Source organism: Suncus etruscus, chromosome 7 (genome assembly GCF_024139225.1).
Source record: "Suncus etruscus isolate mSunEtr1 chromosome 7, mSunEtr1.pri.cur, whole genome shotgun sequence".
NCBI lineage: Eukaryota > Metazoa > Chordata > Mammalia > Eulipotyphla > Soricidae > Suncus > Suncus etruscus.
The window spans coordinates 30,049,928-30,074,595 of record NC_064854.1 but is presented as its reverse complement, the minus strand read 5'-3'; the positions used below and the strand labels follow the sequence as shown (position 1 = coordinate 30,074,595).

At 35.8% G+C, this 24,668-nt stretch overlaps 1 protein-coding gene across 1 annotated transcript in view; it reads right to left on the bottom strand.

Annotated features, from left to right (window-relative positions):
• MYO3A (myosin IIIA) overlaps positions 1-24,668 on the bottom strand; it is a 187,334-nt gene that overhangs the window by 140,486 nt on the left and 22,180 nt on the right. The window contains exons 5-8 of the mRNA XM_049777537.1: positions 19,531-19,607; positions 17,126-17,271; positions 12,810-12,875; positions 9,856-10,011 (exon numbers count right to left, since the gene is read on the bottom strand). Of these exons, the coding sequence (XP_049633494.1) occupies positions 9,856-10,011; positions 12,810-12,875; positions 17,126-17,271; positions 19,531-19,607 (445 nt within the window). The remainder of the gene's footprint in view (positions 1-9,855; positions 10,012-12,809; positions 12,876-17,125; positions 17,272-19,530; positions 19,608-24,668) is intronic.

Here is a 24,668-nt window from a genome sequence, read left to right as displayed (position 1 = left end):
GTAATACAAACTCAATTGCAGTATTTTAAAGGAATTGGTTTTAATGCCCACTATGTCAAGCAAATGGTTTCTCAAATTTGACAAAAACCTTTTACCATCAGTTTTGTGCCAGTTCATTTATACTTAGAGCAAGCCTTACAGAAACCAGTAAAAACACTGCTCTGGAAATGGCAATATTTAAGCAACACCCAGAGCTGACATAAACTGGCTATTGAATTAGTAGTAATCATTTTCTCAGGTATTTTCCTTTTTCATTTTTTTATTTAATTAAAGATTCATGATTTACAAAGTTGAGTTTTAGGCAAATCTTGGTTTAAGTTTTCTAATAATCAAAATGAGAAACCACAAGAAAAGAAACTGTCAGCAGTTAGAAGCCTTTGATTTTAAGATTGTTCTTTGGAGAAAAAAGCAGCATTATACAGATGGGCACTGAACTAGGTATTAGAACACACTGAATCAGGTCTCATATCATCAGCACAATATGCTCCTGAATGTGTTTATTTTCCCTGAACCTCATTTTCCCCCAGTTATGTGAGTTAAGAAAGATGGCACACAAGATTATTCTTAATGGTGAAAAACTGAAAGTGTTCCCACTGAAGTAAGGAACATGGCAAGAATGACTATTGTCTCCATTCTTATTTAATATCATATTAGAAGTACTAGCAATATCAGTCAAGAGAAGGAAATCAAAAGGATACAAACTGGAAAAAAGGAAACCAAATGATCTCTCCTTATATATCACATAATATACACTGAAGATCCTAAGAACCCACAACAAAGCTAGCAGAAACAATAAACCAATATATAGCAGAGTGGCTGACTGTAAAGTCAATATACAACAGTTGGTTGTATTTATATAAATAATGAAACAGAGGAGAAATTAAACAGAGTCTACATGATTGAAAACAGTGTCCAAAAAAAATATTAAGTACCTAGCAATCAACTTAACAAAAGTGTGATATCTAAACTATGAAAACTTCAAAACACTTAAAAAGCTGAAGAACACCTAGACCTAAGGAAATGGAAAACATTACATGCTCATGAATACAATGAATCAATATTATCAAATGGCAATCTTACATGAATATAAATTCAATGCAGTCCCTATCCAAATTCAGTCAGCATTCTTCAAGGACTTGGAAGAGTCAATTGTACAGTCTGTGTGGAATCGTAAAAAAGCCCAAAGGGATAAACATAGAATGATCATACTCATTTTGTGGAATATAAAAAAAAATAGTATGGCAATAATACCCAAAGAGAATAAAGATGAGGACCAAGAGGACTGGTCCTAGTAGAAAAATTGCCACATAGAGCCAAAAGTTCAGTTAAGGCAGAGAAGGGACCACTATGGCAATAGAAGTTGAGAATGATCACTCTGGACAAGAATTGCGTACTAAAAGGAGATAAAAGTGATATTAATGATACCCTGTTAGTAACCATATTGCACATCAGTTTTTAAAAGAGAAAATAGAGAAGAAAGTAAGAGAGAGAGAGAGAGAGAGAGAGAGAGAGAGAGAGAGAGAGAGAGAGAGAGAGAGAGAGAGAAATGTCTTCTATAGAGGCAGGGAGGAGGTGGTCAGGGGAGGAAGGAAGCACAGTACTGGCATTGGTGTCAGGAAATGTGCACTGGTGAAGGGATGGGTGTTGGGCATTGTATAACTAAAACTAAACATGATCAAATTTATAACTGTATCTAATGGTGCTTTAAAATAAGTTAAAATGAAATAAAATACAACACAGATTTTGAAAACCATACAGAAAAGTAAGAAACTGGGAGATAACTCATTACCTAACTTGAAGTTGTACTACAAAGCCATAATGATCAAAACAGCATGGTACTGGAACAAAGACAAAATTTCTGACTAGTGGGTCAGAATAGAATATTCAATGACAAACTAAGAAGTACATGGTCAACTAATTTTTAGAAAGGAGCCAAGAACTTGAAATGAAATAGGCAGCATTTTCAACAAATGATGTTGGGACAATTGGATAACAACATTTAAGAAATTAAAGCTTGTGGCTGGAGTGATAGTATAGTAGGTAGTGGATTTGACACACAGCCAACCTGGGTTCAATCCCCAGCATCCCAGTTCGTTCCCAAGCACTGCCAAAAGTGTAGAGCCAGGGGTAATTCCTGAGCACTACTGGTGTGGCCCCTCAAATGGGATTAAAGCTGGATCCATATCTCATACCTTACAAAAAGTGACACCTTGACAAAAAGCAACTCAAAGTGGATCAAAGACCTGATATCAGACCTGACTCTATAAAGTGCATTGAAGAAAACATATACAGAACTCTTCAATACCTAAGCCTCAAAGTAATCTTCAATGATATTATTTCAACAGCAAAGGCTTCAGAATCAAAACTGAACAAATGGAACTCATCCAAAAAGTTTCTGTCTAGCAAAAGGAACACATGCTAGAACTAAAACACAGATAACTGAATGTGAAAAAAATATTTACACTCAACATATCAGAAAAAGCATTGATATGTTGGATATATAAAGTACTCACAAAGATTAACCCGCCAAAATCTAAAATCCCAATCAAAAACTGGAGAGAAGCAATGAACTGGAACCTATCTGAGGAAGACCAACAAATGGCCAAAAGGCATATGAAAAAATCTCATCTTTACTTATCATTAGTAAAATTCAAATCAAGACAACAATGAGATAACATCTTATCCCAGTGAGGATGGCACATATAAACAAATATTGGGAATAATCTGTGTTGATAGGGATGTGGTGAAAAGAAAATACTCATCTACTTCTGGAAGGAATGTTATCTGGCTAAATCCCTATGAAAAACAGTATAGGGGGTTCTCAGTAAACTCAGAATTGAACTTCCATATGACCCAGAAATTTCACATTTTTGGGTGTCTCTCCTCAGAACAGAAAAACATTCATTCAAGAGGAAAATGCACAACACTATTCATTGCAGCACCCAGTGCAATAGCTAAGTGTTGGGATCAATCTAGATATCCAACAGCAGATAAGTGGATCATGAAAATGTGGTATATATACATATACAATTGTATATGTACAGTATATATATATATATATATACAATGGAATACTACATAGCTGTAAGGTATAATGAAATCATGCAATTTGTTGCAACATGGATGTAACTGGAAGCCATCATGTATGAAGTAAGCTAGAAGAGAAAGGATAAATATATCATGTTTAGAATAAGTGCCTGAGGGAATACAATTGTTTAAATAAGGGTTTCCTAAATGGCCCAGAGTATAGTGAGATGAAGGAAAGAAATAGAGTGGAGAGGGAGAAAAACAAAGGCAAAATAACAGGGGACAGGGGTCAAGGGAATTCAGGAACAATGGTTGTGTTAAGAAAGGAGAGAACTGGGGCCGGGCGGTGGCGCTCGAGGTAAGGTGCCTGCCTTACCTGCGCTAGCCTAGGAGACGGACCCCCGGCGTCCCATATGGTCCCCCAAGCCAGGAGCGACTTCTGAGCGCATAGCCAGGAGTAACCCCTGAGCGTCACCGGGTGTGGCCCAAAAACCAAAAAAAAAAAAAAAAAAAAAAAAAAAAAGAAAGGAGAGAACTAAATATCCAAATACAGATTCAATAACATTGATATAGTCAGACCCAGACTTTAATACAAAACTTAAAAGGTGATTTGTAAGATGGCAGGCAGGAAAGGGGGTGTGGGGTGGACTCTGGGAACATTGGTGAGAAGGAGGCTGACACTGGTGATAGAATTGGTGCTGAAACAGTTTGTCTAAAACTCAACTAACATTAATTTAGTAAATCACAGTTCTTTAAATAAAAAAATATAAAGAAAGATGGATGGCATCAGGGACAGAGCCAATAGAACAGCGGGTGGAGCACTTGATTTGTACACAGCCAACCCAAGGTTAGTCTCTTTCACTTTATATAGTCCCCTAACACCTTCAGGAGCAATTTCTGAGTAATAGAGCCAGGAATGAGTCCTGAATACAGGAAAGTGTGATGCAAAAAACAGTAACAACATCTAAGATGGCATTTGTGTTCCCATCAGAAAATAATGGTTGTTTTCTCTTCTCTTACTTTTGCTTTGAAACAACAATGTAACTTACTCCTGGGTATTGTTTTATAGTCCATTTTAACAACAGTTTCTTTTTGTTCGTTTGAATTCCTTTATTTAGTAATACTTAGATGGCAGAACTACTCATAATAGTTTTCTCCAGGGAGTGCTATTCGATCCCTTATTCCTTATAAAATTCCAGGAGACAATGTTCAAAAGACATTTACTCTTTTAGAAGTTTCTCCAGAAAAGGAAATACTGAATGAAGGCATCAGTATCTCAAGTTGAAAAGCAGGGCATTGTTTCTTTTCTAAATTCCCTAGTCCCAGATGGATCCTCAGTATGACCAATAGCCAGATTTATCCATTTTTCTAAATTCTTTATCTTGAATTAATGCCTCAATAAAATAGTTTTTCTAGAATTTACCTGGTCATTTATTTACCTCTTCATTTTAGCCAAGCTAAGAATGGAATTTTACTAAGTAAAATATGCTCATATTACAAGCCCTGAAAAAGCAAGAACTACACATATATATAAACATATATATATATATATATCAATAGACTCCTCATCTAAAATACTAGTCAAGAATTGTCAATAACTTGATAATTAAAAATCATGAGGACCAATTTGGTCCACCTTAAAAAAACAAAATCCAAAACCCAGAGTCCAATGAAATCAATAAATACTGAAAACAAGAAAAATGAAAGGATAAAAACCTATTTCTGCAGTCTTTTTGGGTATAACCATAATTTATCTTTACTCATGAAAGGATGGTGTATATAAGGACATATGTATTGACTTACGGTTACTCACTAAGGCTCTTAAGAAGGTAGGTCATGAACTTTGGCTTTTCTCTGGTCCTCTCTGCATCAATCTCCAATCTATTTTCTGTAAAATTCTTTACAACTTTGATAAAAATTCTTGCTGTGAACATATCTCATGCTCAAGTTCCTTTACTAATAATGACGTTAATCTTATGATAATTCTTTTCACACTTGTAATTCTTGTTGATCCTCTGTGGCATTCAATATGACCACCTCCCAAATTAAGCCCTCTTGTTCCAACTAGTGAAAATACTTTCCATTTCTCACTGGTTATTATTTGAATTCCTTCTTTGAAACTAAATCAAATCTAATTGCTCAATAGTTACCGTGTTATTCTATCCCCTTTAGTAAAACATTAGCCACTCAAAGTACAAACCATTTCTACTTCATTTGTCAAAGCACTGGGGGGCACCTGTCTTAATTTGGCACAATAACACATATGTAGTTTCAATCCTGATGTCTCCAAAGCCAGGATTAGTGTATGCTCAGTATTGAACTAAGTGGATACAAAAGAAATTTAATCCTTTTATGAAAAAGTGAAGAGTAGGAAAGAAAAATAAATCAAGATAATCCTAGATTTCTGTGATAACACTAATAAGATAGTGAAGAAAGAACTAAGTTTGGGTGGAATGGCATATGTTCAATTTTGAGTCTGAAATATCCATGTGTAGATAGTTATTATCTAAGAAGCAAGGATAGCATTTTAGAAGTCTCCTATTGTAAGGGAAAGAACTAGAAGTTCTAAAGAAAATAATTCTCCCCATGAAGTAGTCATAGCCATTAGAGAAAAATTATCTTTCCCATAAAGTAGAAAGTGGAGTCGTGATTGCACCTTACTGAAAGAACCCTATTATTACTTCTATCGATTTTCTACTTTTCTTCCTTTTCCTTTTCTCCTCCTCCCCACCCTGTTTCCCTTTGCTCTCCTCCTCCTTTTTAAATTTTTAATACAAAATCAAATTCTCATTCAAGTGAATTTACATTAGATAAATTCTCATGCCTAGATAAAGAACTAACAGCTTGAATCATGCACGCTGAGCATTGATTGATTGTTGGAAAATTTTCAGTCTTTCAATCTGTGAATTCTCTGAGCTACATTTCAAATATAGTCAGTAATTCTTCCCTAAGAAATAATTTGTATTTGAGTTACTTAATTCTTATCAATATTATTTTGACATCTATAAAATTATATGCAGTTTTATTTTAATATCTGTATATCACAGCTGTGGATGTTGATACTATCAAATAAATATTATATTAATTTTGATTTACAAGAAAAAAAATTTAAATAGAAATGTAAAAGATAACATTAAAACCTATAACCATTTTGCAGACACTAGGCTAGATTTTTTTTACAAGTAAAGATAAATAATAATTTGATACTATTTTTAGGTAAATATTCAACATACATAAAGAACCCAAGTAAGTTGTGGGTATGTAATGGTCATTCATTCCTTCAGCACCTCAAAATTTTCTTCCTCTGTGGGAGAAATTCTAAGATGATGTCAGGAAATGATTCTGCCTCTCACAAAGAAACTGGGAGTGAGGGAAGGCCAAGCTTTTCTCCCAATATTCTCTCACATTCATAATAGACCTGTGACCTAAACATGGGCACTCAGCAAGTGATGTCTGAAATTTAGAATTCCCAGGGTGTGACAGAAAGCTAATGGTCAATTTAAAAACATATATGGTGGTTGTGATTTGTGAGAAGCTAATAGCACTGATGCAGGAAGTAGATTGTGGGGAGGATGGGCATCAGGAGAAGCTTCTGAATAGACATTCTTGAGAAAGGATGATGGCGGTAACCTTGTGTTGTGTGTAAGCCCGGCATTCTGCCTTCCTCTCAAGTCTCTAATATTGTTATTTTCACTAATTGTATTTTACTCTGAAACTGGCTTATACTGTTTTTAGTCAAGAATGCTGACTATTACATTTCAGTCTCAAAATACTTCTATTCACTATTACCAGATAATTTAATATTTTAAAAATATTAGATTGGAAAGTAAAACTTCTCTTTTAAAAATATTTTAGTTTTTCATCAACTCACTCTACACTCTAAAATTGTCATTTTACCTCCTGTGTGTATTTCCATGATCCAGGAGTACATTTAAAAAAGCAAGAATATGCAGCCTGATTCCTCACATAGTTAAATTACTATATGATTTGTATTCAGGAAAGACTTCAAATAGAAAAATCAAGAATATATTCTATAGTGCCTTCTAACATGGCCTTCTTCCTCTTCATCAGGAAATTAAAAATTTAAATAGTATCTTTATTTAAGTACCATGATTACAAAATGTTTGTAGTTGGGTTTCAGTTATAAAAAAGAACAGCCCTGTTCACCAGTGCAACATTCCCACCGCCAATGTCCCATCCCCTTCTTCCCCCACCCCCTACCTATATTCAAGATAGGCATTCTACTTCTCTCACTCATTAATATTGTCATGGATATTTGTTAGTGTAGTTATTTCTTTAACTGCACTCATCTCTCTTTGTATTAAGCTTCATATCGTGGGTCAGTGCTTCCAGCCCTCAATTCTATTGTCTCTGTGTATTATTACAATAATGTCTTCCATTTTGTTAAAACTCATAGATGAATGAGACTATTCTGTGTGTGTCTCTCTCTTCCTATGACTTATTTTATAGAGCATAATAGTTTCTATGTCCATCCATATGTGTAGGAAAATTTCATGACTTCATCTCTCCTGACAGCTGCATAATATTCCATTGTGTATATGTACCACAGTTTCTTTAGCTATTCATTTCTTGTTGGGCATCTGGGTTGTTTCCAGATTCTGGCTATTGTAAATAATGCTGCAATAAATATAGGTGTGCTGAGGCCTTTTTTTGTGTTGTTTTTTGTTAATTCCAATAGTTAATATCACATACAAAAACATCATCTCGGGGGCCGGTGAGGTGGCGCTAGAGGTAAGGTGTCTGCCTTGCAAGCGCTAGCCAAGGAAAGGACCACGGTTCAATCCCCTGGCGTCCCATATGGTCCCCCCAAGCCAGGGGCAATTTCTGAGTGCTTAACCAGGAGTAACCCATGAGCATCAAACGGGTGTGGCCCAAAAAGCAAAAAACAAAAACAAAAACAAAAAAAACATCATCTCATATTTAGTTATATTGATTTAGTATGGTCATCTTTGAGATTAATTTAATCAATATAGGGAATTGGACAAGTAAAGTTGTTTTTGCACAGTTGTAATGTGGGCAATAATGTAGGAATTAATGAACTTGCCTTGCATGCAGCATTCCCTCATTTGATTTCTAACACAATATATGGTCCCTCAAACACCATCAGATAAGGCGCAAACCTCACCACAAATTTCTTGTACAATTTTCAAGAAGATTATTTTGCCCAAGATGTTATCACTAACCAACCAGAACTTCTTTCCTTTAGTTTTTTCTCACACTTGAAGCTAATATTAAAATGTTGAGAGCAGGGCTGGAAAAACCAAAACATCAGGTAGGGCTTCTCCCTTGCATGCAGATGGCCCAGATTTAATTCCTGGCACCACATATAATCCTTGAGTTTATTCAAAGAATAAGTAGTATTCAAGGAACAGCCTTGAATACCACTGGGTGTAGTCCCAAACCAAAACTAAAATATTGAGAGCAGGAAAATAATGACCCAGCTAGGATTTATGGAGTCACTTCTCATTGGGTTGGTGACACCTCCTCAAATTCAGGAGAGCATTGGCATATGATGCTCTTGAACCTTAGAGGGTCTGCTAATGATTTTGACTTTAGAGGTAAAGAAAACCCAAACAAATTCGACTACATCAAATTCAAAGAGTTTGCATTGCAAAAATAAAATGTTAAAATTAAAAGACAACCTAATAAATGGGAGAAAATATCATACAAACAATACAGTAGAAAAAAAGATTAATATCCAAGATGTTTTGAGAAGCTTTGACAACTGTAAATCTAATAATGGGGCCAGAGATAGCACAGCGGTAAGGTGTTTGCCTTGCATGCAGATGACCCAGAACGGACCTACGACAAACTCAGGACAGACCTGAGCGGAACTGGATTTGATTCCTGGCAGGAATGACCCATGAGCTCCACCCCTGGTGTGGTCCAAAAACCAAAAACCAACCAAACAAACAAAAAAACCCCAAAATAGTGGGAAGAGGAGAGGAACAAAATCTTCCTTAAAGAAGTTGTACAGATGACTAAAAGGCATATGAAAAAGAACTATTGTCTCTTGTGATTAGGGAAATGCAAATCAAAACAACAATGAGATACCACCTCACACCAGTGAAAATGGCATATATCTGAAAAGACTAGTAACAACCAGTGTTGGTGGGGATGTGGCAAGAAAGGAGCCTTCATTCAGTGTTGGACAAGAAGAAAATATACACCAATAGTGATACACTGTAGTTTACATTCTTTTTTTTTCTGCTAAAATTTTTAAACAATACTGTCAATTAATTTTACCAATATCGGGATTCAATTTACCATGTGACTATTCAATTCTCATGAAAGTACCTTCTATTCTTTAACTAGCAAGGAAGAGATCAAATAATTTCTCATGAGAAAATTATTTTGATCTCTTCCTTGCTAGTTAAAGAATAGAAGATACTTTCTATCTATCTATCATCTATCTATCTATCTATCTATCTATCTATCTATCTATCTATCCATCCATCCATCCATCTATCCATCTATCTATCTATCTATCATCTATCTATCTATCTATCTATCTATCTATCTATCTATCTATCTATCTATCTATCTATCTATCTATCTATCTATACACACACACATATATATGACTGTTTGAGGCCAGAAAGAAATAGAAGTATAAGGATGCCTTGCATCTCACTAAGCCAGATTCAATTCCCTCATCAACCAGATCACCAAGAATTATCCTGATCACAGAGTGTTACCCCTAAACACTGCTAGGTATAGACCCCCAAAAGCAAAACTAACAAATTGTTCAGAGGTGTTAGGATATCTATGGACTTTGAGAGTTAAGATGTTATTCAGTTTAGTTACCTGGCTTTTTCTGTGCCTCCCATGTATTGATGAAGGTTAATGAAGTCCATGAGTTGTTTTTGTAACATCATATTTTTTCCATCAATCTGAGTAATAAATTTATGCTGTAAAAGTTCTGACACTGTTGGACGCTTTTCATAATCTTTAGTCAAGCACCTGCACTGGCAAAAATAAAAAGACATATAATTTATTAAAAACTAAGAGTGTTGAAATGATTATTCATATTCCTACACACAAATACAAGACTGTGGGAACTGGAGTGATAGCAGAGCGGTATGGTCTTTGACTTGCACACAACTGACCCGGGACAGACATAGGTTTGATTCTCGGCATCCCATATGGTCTCCTGAGCCTGCCAGAAATGATTTCTGAGTTCAGAGCCAAGAGTAATCTCTGAGCGCCACTGGGTGCAACCCCAAAACCAAAACTAAAACCAATCCAAACCACCCAAAACACAAATACGGACTGTTTACAAATTCTCAGTTCCAGAAGTATGTCTTAAAAATGTTAAGCTGCAATATGATGAAACGAATGTTGGTAAAGCACACATATATGTGAATGATTATGCTTTAGCGATACCAATTTCTTGCTAAATACTGCTTGCCTTCTCTCTGGGCTGTTACTGCATAATGCTAATTAAACTCTGTCTTACTGCAGAAACAGCCTTACGATTCAGTAGTTAAACAACAAGGAAACCATTACAGTTTTAATGCTTATCTAAAATTAAAACAAACTTTTCAGTTTTCCTTCACTAATGCTTTTTAAAGGCTTCTTAATTGATCTATTTCTTTATACGTGAGAAAACTGCTAACCTATTCGAGAAAGCTAATGCAATGAGAATGTTTAAATTCCATGTCAGCAGATGTTTTCTGAGGTTCTGCGGTAGATATATTAATGCATAGTACATCTCTTGCTAGGTTCAGCAAGAGCAGATTGATGAGAAAAGGTAAGTCACCACAGGCAGCATCACAGGAGAAACCCTGGAATAAACTGGGGATCTTTTCAAATAGGGATCAGATAGTTTTCAATGGTCACATCAGACAAAACACCTAAGATGAATTGGTGAGATTAACAGACAGCTTCTCAGAATATATGGCAAACAAGGATTTACGCTCCATATGTTTGGGGCCGCAGAACAACCAATACTCTTTTCATCTGAGACTCAAAAGATCTTTTTTTTTTATACAAAAACTGATCAGGGTTGAACTACTCATTGTAGATATAGAAAAGAGAAAAATGATAAAACCTGCATGTCTACTTTTATTGCTCTTAATTCTTTTGCAATATCAGATTAATCATTAATTATTGCTCTGAACAAAAAAGAGATTTTCCACGATGCTAAAATATATTAGTAAATTAATAAATAAAGCAATATCAAGAACAGGTGTTTTTAGTTTTCATTAAGTTTGACACAGTGCATTAATTTCTGATGTGCTGCATTTATATCCATGTACTGAATATATTTACATCTGAAACTATTTTGTTCAAGTACAAGTTTATCAATAGTTGCTGTATACAAAGCTCTGTGCAAAACACTGGAGGAGATAACAAGTGAGACCTTGAGTTGCAGACAGCCTCGTTAACAAGGAAGACATTTAAACAGGAAGCTTAATTATAGAGGAAGAGTGGGGCTGGCGAGGTGGCGCTAGAGGTAAGGTGTCTGTCTTGCAAGCCCTAGCCAAGAAAAGATCGCAACTGTGGTTTGATCCCCTGGCGTCGCATATGGTCCCCCCAAGCCAGGGGCAATTTCTGAGCGCTTAGCCAGGAGTAACCCCTGAGCATCAAACGGGTGTGGCCCGAAAAACCGAAAAAAAAAAATTATAGAGGAAGAGGAAAATTATGCAACAATAATACACTGGACAGACTTAACTGGCGGGGGAACTCAGGAATGTTTCTCTGAGATGAAAGTGTGAAATAGGTCAAAGTCCCCAAGTTCCATTGAGAATTCAGGTGGAAAGATCTACAATCATGGGTGTCATCATGAATCATGAGGAGCCCTTCAAATGATTCCCCTAAATTACTTGTAAAGTTTGATGCAGTTTATTCCATATTCTGTCAGGCATAATACATACAGAATTGCCTAATAGCTGGTTTAGTGAAATCTAGAAAAAAAATTACCGCTCTTTCCTGAGTTTTCACATCCTTTATCTCTCTTTTTCTAGTAATAAAGCAGATCTTGGTAAAAAAAAAATTCTTATCAGGAAAACTAATGATAGTTTACCAAATGTGCTGGTTCCTCTGCACTTTTAGTCCTGTACATTTTCCTTCTAAAGTTTGCCACACCTTACCTAAATACTTCTTTTCTACTTACAACCTGGGGTTACCCCTTAGTTTGCTTTTTCTTTTAAAAAAAGTGAAGACATAATATAGAATCTACAAAAATATGTCTGTGAGACTGAGAATTAGAAATAGCCAACTTACATCTTCTAGTCAATTGCTGAAGTAATGGTATCTGTGCTAAATATATGTCAAATTGAAAAAGGTTCACTAAATTTTAAACGTAGAACCATTTTAGAACTACAACAATTTGATATGCTGATGGCTATGAAAATTCCCTGGCTGTATTGCATATGAATAAACAACTAAATAGAAGGTGTTTGAATAGGCAGGAAATACAGAGGACATGGCTGTAAAAGGCAGGTGGGTGTTACCCCTATTCCCAGGTGGACAGTAGGTAGTCATGGCCAATAGACCACTTTCAGCAGCAAAGCTACTGGGTCTGTGGCTAACTATGAATGAGCCCAAGACAATACATGACTAACAGTATATTCACTGAGCTTTCATTCACAAGTCTTAATGAAAGCTTATTTTTGATACAAATAATGGAAACCTTTGGGGCTATCTAATACGATACAAAATAAGGCAAAGTTTCAGAACTAATACAATGTTTTAAAAGGTAATTTCAAAGATAGAGTTGTATGATCTGATTTAAAAAATACTCTATTGTTACTCACCTGCTAATGAAATCATTGAATTCTGCAGACCATATTTCTGGCTGTCTTAGTTGGGGGGGTGGGTTTCTAAAAATAATAAAAACCATAGTTGGGTTGTACACATTGGTGAGTCAACACAAAATTAGAGATAAGCAAATGCATTACTATAGTCACAGGCCTTTCAGATATAAACAAGAATTATCATCATTTCCCATCCTTAATTAGTTATTAATAATTAATTAATAATTATTTATTAATCTTTCTTGATACAAAAATGACAGGTTACTTATTTTTTCTGAAAGAACATAATATATGACCCAATTTTTCCAACCGATTTTTTTTAAAGACTCTTCTTGCATTTACTCTGTGCCCTAGAGAGAAATATCAGTACTTCACAGAATAGAAATAATGATAGATGTGGGCAAGATTTCTAACTTTGATCCTAAGAATTCTCTGAGGACTATGAGGATACACAGAGATGACCTGAAAAATAGTTTCTGGACCTGGGGAAACTGAGGCAAAGAGAGGACACAGTGAATTGACTTTATGAGTGACACAAGGTTAAAAATAGGTTATCAAGGTAAAGAAGTAGAAAATATGGTTACCTAAAAGTTTTCAACGCTATTTGAAAGATTTTGTTATTAATTCCATTCATTTTAAGTTGAAACAAATCTTAGTAAATTTTGTTCTTTTAGGGGACATCTTCATGAATACAAATGAACATGGCTTGAAAATGAGGCTAATCTAACCATAATCAAGCAACATTGATCAACCATGATGGTCGAATTTGCTGAAGAACTACTTTATGTTAATTCTAACAGCTCTTTGTTTTCATTACCGAGATGAAAAATACTTTGTCTTCAATTCTGCATTACTACTTAAACAGCTTATAATGAAATTAATGTACAGTTTGTACAGGCTCATTAAGGAAAAGTGCAGCTATCATCTCCCTACATCATGCCTAGAGCTCATTTTACAATCCTTAGAACTATTCGAGGATTGCTGATTTGCACATAAAAAGAAGTAATTCTTTTTTTCCCAGCCATCTTGCTATGTTTCTTGTCCTGAAAATTTCCTTTCTGAGAGATTCTTTTTTTAAATATATTTAATAATATAATATAATACTTTATTTTTATCATTTTTATTGTAAGAATTTATTCAAGAGACAAAATTGATTAACATATTGAGGTAAACTAACATAACATAATATAGTGACATAACATAACATAATAGAATTGATATAATAATAATACATGTAAGTCAAAGAAAGTTTCTGACTAAAAACACATTTTTTTCCATAATGGCTTACATATCTTTCACTGTAGTATTTTAGGCATATATTAACATTGAATCAGGGGAATACCCATCACCAACTATGTCCTCCCCCCATTCCAGTTCCCTTTCTACAACCCATATACCCCACCATCACCCCCCCGGGCTGCTAGAGTAGGTGGACCCCTCTTTGACTGGCTTACTATTAGTGATCACATATCTGTTTGGTCCTGGAACCCTCCCTTGTTTCCCCCTCTATTTAAGAGGCAGAGCTAGAAAAATCGAGGTATGTGGTTTTGTTTGAAGGAAAGAAAAGCAATAGATTGGGGTACAAAATAAGAGGGAAAAAACAGTCAAAAGTCAAATATGCTGAAAATGGGCAGAGTTCCTCTAGAGGCTTCCAACCCTTTCTGAGAGATACTTAGAATAGCTTTAAGTATAACAAAGTGGTTTTCTTTTTCTCTTTTTTTTTTTTTTTATGATTTCTAGAACATCCAGAATTGAGTAGCTTTTCAGATCCTTTTTCTTTTAATTATTTCTAAAATATCAGTAATAAGTCTTCAATTTTAGAGATACTTCAATGGTAAAAGTAATAAGAAATCATGAAGAAGATGCAGTGTCTGGAAGTAGTAGCTTGTTATATCACAATCTACATTTCCAGAGTATCATTCATCTTCATGTGACACAATTACCATGAGCAATGACATGGAGTTAACTCAGAATAGAAATGACTCTGGAAGTATGAAGCTTCTTTTTCTTGTTGAATGACAGTGAGACTTGGAAAACAAAACCATTTCTCCATTTCATCAAATGTAATAATTTAATGCAATGTCTTCAGTTTGATATAGGGCAGGTTTTTCATTCTTTTTTGTCATCTGTGACCATGCCCCCAACTTCCTATTTTCCCTAACCTCTTCTTTTGAGATATTTATCACAGCCGGATTACAGGGCCAGACAGCCCCCCATCCTGGTGGGTGGGGATCTAGAAGATAAGCAGTCTAGAGAGAAGTATTAAGGGAGATAGATAGAGCTCCTGAGAGAAAGGCATGAGTTAGGCAGACATGGAGTAGAGGCTCGTGGCAGAGAAAAACCTGAGAAATAAAGCAAGCTGATTCTGATGAAACTTTAACTGACTGCTTGTGAATTATTTCTCCACCATTATCCTGCATTTTCAGACCCGTCCACCTGAGGGATTAGAAACACCATGCCTGGGGCATCCACACCCAACACGCAGACTTTATATTTAATCAACAGTCATTTACTTTATCTTCTTTCTATGTAAGCATTACAGTTGACCAAAAGCATCACCTGATAAATTGGAATCATTGGGTAATGATGGCAGAGATCTAGAGTATTACAATTCTGAACATAAAGGCTGGAAGGATAATTTTTAATTTAATGCTTTAAAATTAATTTAATATTTGCCAAATACTTAGAAAAGAACACAACAATATCAATACTATTACTTTAGGGATAAACTCTTCTCAGAGTTTTGTAAACATGATTCTACTAAACACTTCGTTTAACAGAGAATTGTAATGAGATTGAAATAGCCATCCATTGCTTAGCTGTGGATCCTTGTCTATTTACAGGTGCAATCCAAAAAAGCCTTCCAAAGATAACAAAACCACAATAGAACAGGCATTTCCACATCCACTTTCCAAACAACTTTTGTGTGAAATAATCAATATGTAATCAAATAGTTTAATTAGAAAAATGATATGCAGGTGAAAGTCTTATTAGTAAACCAGAATGGCAGGGGTTTATATAAAAAGGTAAGTGCATTAGTAGTTTTAGAGTGCATGTTCCTAGTTAAATATCAACACTGTTTGGTTGGGGGCCAGAGCACAGTGGATCGGGCACTTATTTTGCATGCAGCTTCCAGGTTTAATCCCTAGCTCTAGGTCCACAGCCAAGAATGATTCCTAAGCACAGAGGCATGACTAAGATCTGAGCATTGTGAGGTGTGATCCTCAAACAAAAAAATATTGCTTAATTAATTATTAAAATGGTTTAAATAATTATTCATCAACAGATCTTATAATTTTCTAAATTATAAAATTGTAACGTTCTACACACAAAAACATCTTAACTTCTAAAAAATTGACTAGATTTTGCAAAGAGCTGCAGATCATTGTTTCCTTGACTGGACCTCACTATGTTGAAATAAATAGGAGAGGATTGTTATTTTTCTGGGATTAAATGATTGCAAAAGAAAAAAAGAACCACTGAGTGTCAAGAGAAACCTCTTTACTCAATACTTTGATGCCAGTGCTGCAATTTGTGTGAATTAAGCCACATTCAAGTGTGAGCCACAGAGTACATGCCGAGTCAATGGGGGAAATTAAACAACTCCACACAATATGTGGCTAAGAAGAATCAGAATTGGGGGACCCAGTAAATGACTCTTTTTTTTTTTTTTTTTTGGTTTTTGTGCCACACCCAGCGGTGCTCAGGGGCTACTCCTGGCTGTCTGCTCAGAAATAGCTCCTGGCAGGCACGGGGGACCATATGGGACACCGGGATTCGAACCAACCACCTTTGGTCCTGGATCGGCTGCTTGCAAGGCAAACGCCACTGTGCTATCTCTCCGGGCCCAGTAAATGACTCTTATCAAAGTACCTTGCTTTACAATTGTGGCTTTTTTAGTTTGATCCCAGACCACTTTCTACATGGTTACAATCCTTAAGGCTTTACTGTTTGGGATCCCTAGAACCACAGAAATATGTGGGGTCTGTGACATATAACAGTTAAGTTTCTGAAAATTAACCAAATTTTGTAACCTCTGAAAAACACACAACTTTGCTGGTGAATGCTAGAACCAAGACTGACAAGAGTTCCAGGTATTGCAATGCAAAGGAGGGGTGTGCTGAAGTGGGGGTTAGAGGAAAGAAGTCAAGAGGGAAAGTAGGAAAAGAGAGAATTTTAAAAAATGACATTTTAGGTCACTGCTCCAAACTTGTCAAAATCTACCTAAATATTTTCATAATGAGTACTTGATAAATAAGAGGGAAAAAAGCAGAGGGAGGGATACATAAAAAAGAATCCTACATGAGGCCTCTGACCTGGGTATTTTGAAGAGAGCTCGCATGGGATGGAGGTCAGCAAGTGGGGGATCCCCATCTCCCAGCTCAATAGCTGTGATCCCCAAAGACCATGTGTCACATCTGGCATCATAAGTAGTATCCAGTTGCTGTTCACACGCAATCACCTAAAGAAAATGAGCAATCAAGAAAAGCTGGATACTCTGACTTTATCAAGAACATATAAAAGTTCTTGGGACAATAGGAAGTACATTTTCAAATCACAATGCTGTAAAGGTAACCACACAAAGAAGGATAGAAGGAAATAAAAAACAACCCAAATATCTGGAGACCAAACAACACACTATTGAAGACCTACTGGGGCATTGGAAAACTTTTACATTTTATAAGTGCCAGCCCATTAAAAAATAAATGAGACTGAAATATAGGTTCTAGGTTACAGTTGTACCACTTAGCACTATATTTTGATATTTTATGTAAAGTGGAAAAATTTAAGGCCTGTCCAGAACAATATTTCATCATCTTTGTGAATCCACCAAAATCAGGTTAAAGAATTTTTTAAAAATCCCTTTGTGAATTCAGCAGATAGTTCAGTGGCAAAGCACTTGCCTAGAATACACAAAATCTCGAGTTTGATCTCTCAAGCTGCCCAGATGCACCAAGCATAGCTGGCAGCTCTGATATAGCAGGTTCAGCAATGTGTGATTCCAGTTCACTACCACCAAGTAAATGCAAATACCATGACTAAAGTGTTTGACCCTGGAGGACATGTGTGTAAGGACCACAACCGAAAGTGTTCAACCATTGCAACTGAATGTGTGAGCACCACAACCAAGAATGAATGATCCCTCATCTTCTTTATAACAGCAAAGGAAAGGGAAAGGGGAAATTCCTGCATTGGTGCAATGAATTCAGTTGCTAATGTCCAGAGATTGATCATTCAGGCAGAATGGCCTCTCCATACATAAAGCTTCACTCCTATCTGATTAAAGAGCAATGACAAAACAAGCACAGTTTAAATAAAAACATATAGATATGATTACAAATGGAGGATGACTGATGAACATTACAATATGTAGGATAAAAGTCACTGCTGGGGTAGAGGCCAATGTAAAATATTGATAATATTCTGGTTCGTTATTGGGTTGTGAGTTCCAGAGTAGATTGAAATAAAAAGCCAACATTCTTTTGTTTGTTTTTTGGGCTTTTTTTTTTTTTTGTAGCAAGCAACAATGCACAGGACCACTTTTGGCAGTGCTTGGGGGGCTGGGGACCATATAAGATGGTAGGGATCCAATCTAGTACAGTCCTGTACAATATAAACAACCTGCCCTCTCTGGCATAAAATAAATATTTTATTAATAAAATACTTTTTTATTCATAGATCATAGTGGTTCTAAGTTTCACTAATTATACTGATTTTATTAAGTGACAAATATAAACATAATATCTGTGTCACAATTACTTAAAATATAAAACTGGACTTGGTTACATAGCATATAATTATAAAATTTTGATATAAGTATACTTTATTATTTTCTCATCTTTATGTGGTTCCTAGGTCTTGGAAAATCAGCAATATATCTGAACAAAATTACATTTGATATTCTCTTATGAATTTTTTGGCTTATATGATTGAACTTTTTACTTTTATTCTGTGATGAATTCCTCATTAAAGTTTTTTAATTAATTGAATTTTCTAAAGTTTACTAATTTATTTTCTTTCTGTATTTTATATTTACATTTCAGCTTTGTATAAGTAATAAATGAATTAATATTACAATAGAAATAGTACATTAGGATTTAATCCTCAGATAAATTTAATTCAATATTTTGTAATATTAATATAGCATTTGAATTACTTCTTTGACTTCCACTCCCTTGAGAACTGTAGATAAATAGCAGGGTTTTTCCCAGAAGTAGAAGAGAGAGTTTTCAAACATAAGTGCTCTTTACTGATAAACATAATTAAAAAGATTAAAGGCATTAACAGTGTCTATGAAGAGAAGATGTGATCTTAGAAACTTCCTTCCACTCAACTATTTTATAAGTTTAAGCTACAACTTCCCAAGAAAATAATGAAAAAAAAAAAAAAACCCAGTTACTACAGCTGAACATGGACACCAATGTCCCCAGTTTTCCTCCCATTTCCCTACCAGACCACCCTCTTGCCTCCCTCTATCCTCTTGCCTTCCTCTATTGCAAAATTTTTCTTCTCTCTTTTTCTCTTCCTTTTAGACACAGTGGCACACCATTTTTTATTCCTTACATCTTCCTCCTCACACTTGCAAATGCATCATAAAAAACAACAACAACACAATTGGCACTTTCTTTTAGCACATTTCAAGACATGCAAGGAGACAGTATGTAAGAAAAGTAAAGTCAGAAGGATCACACAAACATTTGTCCCCTCAAAACTATCTGACCTCAGGAGCCATCCAAAACGGTGTCCCTACGGAAGTATTCCGACGGTGCCAGGTGCCGTTAAGCTGGGCAGAGACACCTGGAAAGAAGAAACAAGACTGATTTCTTACATGAATTTCTTATATAGGGATTCCAAATACAATATATGTTCTTACAAAAACAAGATTAGAGTTCTATTCTGGGGCCGGAGCCATAGCATAGCAGTAGGGTGTTTGCCTTGCACGTGGCTGACCCAGGCCGGACCTGGATTCAATCCCCGGAGTCCCATAAGATCCCCTAAGCCAGGAGTGATTTCTGAGTGCATAGCCAGGAATAACCCCTGAGCTTCACCGGGTGTGGCTCAAACCTCACCACCAAATAAAGTTCTGTTCCCGTAAATTTGTCCCGGGATATAAATTTCAGAGTGCAGTATATTAAGTCAAGATTCACACATGGTCAAAACATGGGATCAGCTTCCTATTTTGTTCAACTCCAGTATAGAGATTTCTTCAAAAAGTAAAACTAGAGTTTCCAAATGATCTAGCAGTTCAATTTCTTGGTATCTACCCCTAAGAAATAAAAACATTCATATGTATATCAATATTCATTGCAGCACTCAGTATAATAAAAGTCAAGATATGGAATCAACCCAGGTGACCAGTGACAAATGAGTGAATAATGAAGGTGTATAGAAACCATGAAATACTATACAACTGTAAGGAAGGTTAAAAATGTGCAATTTGGATGGAACTGGAAATTACATTAAGTAAAGTATGTCAGAAAAAGGAACTTATCTGTGTGTATAGAATAATATAACAAGAAAATGGAAGGTATCAAAGATAGGAAAATAAAACAAAAAGGTTAGAGAAGAAAAGAAATGGAGAAGAAAAGTAAGAAGAGGCATCTGGGAGGTATCAGAGGCAAGGGTCAGGAAGGTTGGACACATCAGTGGTGAAGATGTGTCCTAAATGTATTCTAATTCACAGAGTCAATAGTAATGTAAACAATCCTATTCAAGCTATAACATTGAAAACTGTGTCTGTTAAGGAGGCAGGTAGCATGGAAGGAAACTTGGGAACATTGACTTTATAGATCAACTGGGTAAACAGTGTTAGCTGCAGGAACGTTGAGACTAGGGAATGGGGTTGGTATAGGAACATTGTAAATTATTTGGACATTTTTTTGTAAATCATGGTGCTTCAATAAAAGTAGATAAATAAAATAGAGTTCCAGGTTCACTTGTACATAAAGGTGAAAATAAAATCTGGGCTGGAGTACAGTGGTAGGGCTTTGCCTTGTATGCGGCCGATCCGGGACAGACCCGAGTATGATCCCCGGCATCCCATATGGTCTCCCAAGCCTGCCAGGAGCAATTTCTGAGCACAGAGCCAGGAATAACATCTGAGCACCACCAGGTGTGGCCCAAAAACCAAATAAATAAAAACAACCAATACACATATCCAATTATAAAAGAATGACAGAAAAAGGCATCTACCTAATTTCAAGCTACTTGAGTCTTTCTACAATGACTATTAAAAGTTCAACATTATGGGGTCCGCAGCAATTGCACATTGGTAAGGCGTTTGCCTTGCACGTGGCTACCGCAGTACAGACCCCGGCTTGATTCCTGGCATCCCATATGGTCCGCAGAGCCTGCCAGGAGCGATTTCTTAGCACAGAGCTGTAACCCTTGAGAGCTGATGGTGTGATCCAGAAAAACAAAAACAAACAAACAAACAAAAACTTCAACATAACTAACACATCCAAATCACTTCAGAGTTCCCAGGCAACTTAGTGGTCTTAAAGTTTAACCAGCTCATTTTTAGGTTAGGAAACTTAAGCTGGAGAGAGTAACAAGTTTACCAGGGACAAACAACTTTCACTTAGAAATGAACCCTCTCCAAAAAAAGTAAGAAAAAAAAAAGGAAATAAAATATTCTATTAAGAATGTCAGACACCATTACTTAAAAAGGCAACAGGAGGGGCCAGAGCAGTGGCACAAGTGGTAAGGCATCTTGCCTTACCTGTGCTGCCGGTGATAGCGTAGGATGGACTGCGGTTTGAACCCTGGCATTCCATATAGTCCCCCACGCCAGGAGCGATTTCTGAGCATATAGCCAGGAGTAGCCCCTGAGAGTCACCAGTTGTGGCCCAAAAACAAAAACAAACAAACAAAACAAAACAAAAAAGGCAACACGAAACCCAAATGATGAGTTCAGAATTCTCAGGAAATAAAAAAGGACTAAGGAACTAATCTTGTCCAGGAAAGACTGAGAGAATGAGCCACCAAAGTAAACAGTTACATAAGAGAAGGCCTCCAGGGAGAAGATACTAAAAGGTGGAAAATTCCAGAGAGAAAGTTGGGATATTGAGAGAAAGTATTGAAACACGGAGAGACCAAAAAGAAATTGAACGGGAGACCAAAGAACAAAAGAGAAGAATGAAAAACTGACTAATAGAAAAACAAGAACCAAGCAAAAGTCTAAGATAAAGAAAAAGGAAGTTTATGCTAATGTTTCTTTTGGTCTTTGGCTTTGATGACTTGCTAGAGAATTTTCATGCTAGATTTGGGGTTCTTCAATAATGCTTCTTGAACTTTGTTGTGGCTATATGGTAGCTCCAACCCATATTGTGGAAATCCTAGTTCTTTGGATAAAAACAGATACACTTTAGCCTTGGGATTAGAAAGTTTCTTTGAGTGTAAGGGAATCAGAGAAATGTCAAATAAGGGTTTCTAACACAGTTCAGACAATATCTGAATACTTTATTTCCTATATCCAAACAGCAAAATATCTTTTCTAAGAAAAGAGCAAAATAAAAAAGAGCATGAGGGCTTTTGTTGCCCCAACCCTCCATGACATGAAACACTGTGTGAATGAAATTAGAAAAAACAGTTTTACCCATAGGGGCTATACATTTTATTGTGCTACATAATAGTCTCATTTTGTTAATGACATTAAGACAGCATGATTAGTAATTTAATGTGTCAACATGACTGGGCCAGTGACAGATGTTTAGTAAAACATTATTTGCTGGGAGAGATAGCACAGTGGCGTTTGCCTTGCAAGCAGCCGATCCAGAACCAAAGGTGGTTGGTTTGAATCCCGGTGTCCCATATGGTCCCCCGTGCCTGCCAGGAGCTATTTCTGAGCAGACAGCCAGGAGTAACCCCTGAGCACTGCCGGGTGTGACCCAAAAACCAAAACAAAAAAACAAAAAAACATTATTTGCTTTATCTTAAAGCTTTTTGTTTTTTTGGTCGGGGGGGGGGGGCAAAGAGACATGGGATGTTGGGAAAAGAGATAAATCTTGAAATCAATAGACTTTGATGTTAAAATCCATTGATTTTAAAAAATGGCTATTTATATCAATAGACTTTGATTAACATAGAGTATCCACTATAATGTAGGTAGGATCATTCAATCAACTAAAAATCTAAATAAAATCAAGAATCATAGAGGCCTAATCTGACCCTTTATTGTCCTATGTTAATCTTAATTCATAATTTCTAGAGACTCCCACAGAGGCTTAGTTGGACCCAGACTAGATCTCCCTACTGTTTCTACATCATCCAGAGGTGTAATGAGTTCTCTTCTATGGGACAGACTGACCAAAAGGAAGAATAGTCATTAAATAATAATAATAATAATAATAATAATAATATAATAATAATAATAACTTGCAACTTAGGGGCTGAAGAGAGAGCACAGAGTGTTGCCTTGCATGCAGCAGATTCAGGTTCAATCCTTGGCTTCTTCTATGGCTATCGGAGCTATCAGAGCCAGGAGTTAACTCCTTAACATTGCTGGTTATGTCCCCAAAACAAAACCAAAGAAACTAAAAAAAAAAACCCTGAAATTTTAAGATACATTTTTACCATCAAATTGAAAGAGAAGATCCTCTTCAATTTTCCTCAATTATATCTAGTATGTCTTTATAACAAAGAATACCAACAATCAGGTGTTTGTTGCATTTGGCTATCACGTTTCTTAACTTTCTTCAATCTTGAAGTGTTACTATATCTTTGAATTTCATGACCTTGGCATTTTATAAAAAAGATGTTAAGCCAGTTTACTTTACTTTGTTAAAGAGAACCGATGTATTTATTTGTCAAATATCCCCTCATGTTCTACTTTTGGCAGGAACATCATGAAAGTGTCACTGAGGTCGTCTCCAGGTGTTTGATCAGGTGCTGACCTTGAGCTATACTGTTCAAGGTAAGTGTACTCTGGTCACTTGATGAAGTTTGGGTATGCCAGACCTTATCCCTGCAAAGTCTTTCCTTTCTTTTTGTAACTATTTTGTGGAGAGGTATTTTAAGACTATGTAAGTATTCTATATCTAATCAAAACTTAATGAATTATTTTTAGCATTCATTAATGTTTTTAGATAAATTATATCATAGTTGTCAATGATAATTTAAAAGACATTTTTCTTTTTTTTCTTTCACTTTTTTTTAGAAAGTAGAAAAGTTTATTGGAAAGTAGAGGAGAAAGGAAAAGAAATTTTCAGAGTGGGGAGGAACTTAGTATAGAACAATTTTATCTATGATTTCTTTTGTTTCTTCTTTTTTTTAACTGGAAAATTGGGTCTGTGTTAGATTAAGTAGGAAATTAAAGATAAGAGCTTTTGTGTTGGCACTTTGAGATGAAAACTGATTGATAAGAACTTTATTGAGAATGCAAGGAAGTTACAGAATGGTCTGGCTGGTTTGAGTTTTCAGGGTTATCTCTCTGGCCACATGCCATAGGCATTGCCTATTATCTTAGTATCCAGGTGAGCCTAAACTCTAGGTCAGAATTTATGAAGTTGGATAATTGTTAGCTTCCCATTTATAAAAGACTTTTCCTTTCAATTAGTATATGTGCATTTTATTTGTAAGAAAAACCCACTCTTTTTCCTTTTCTCTTTTTTTTCCCCCTTTGGGCCACATCTGGAATGATTAGGGGTTATATCTGCCTCTGCACTCAGGAATTTCTCCTTGTGGTGTTCAGGGGATCATATGGGATGCTAGACATTAAACCTGAATTGGCTATGTGCAAGGTAAATGCTCTACCTACTATATTGTTGCTCAAGTCCTCCCCCCCAAAGCACTTGTTTTAATTTATTTACATATGTAATTCTGAAACTCTGGTTTGATAGATTTCTATTTTATTCAATC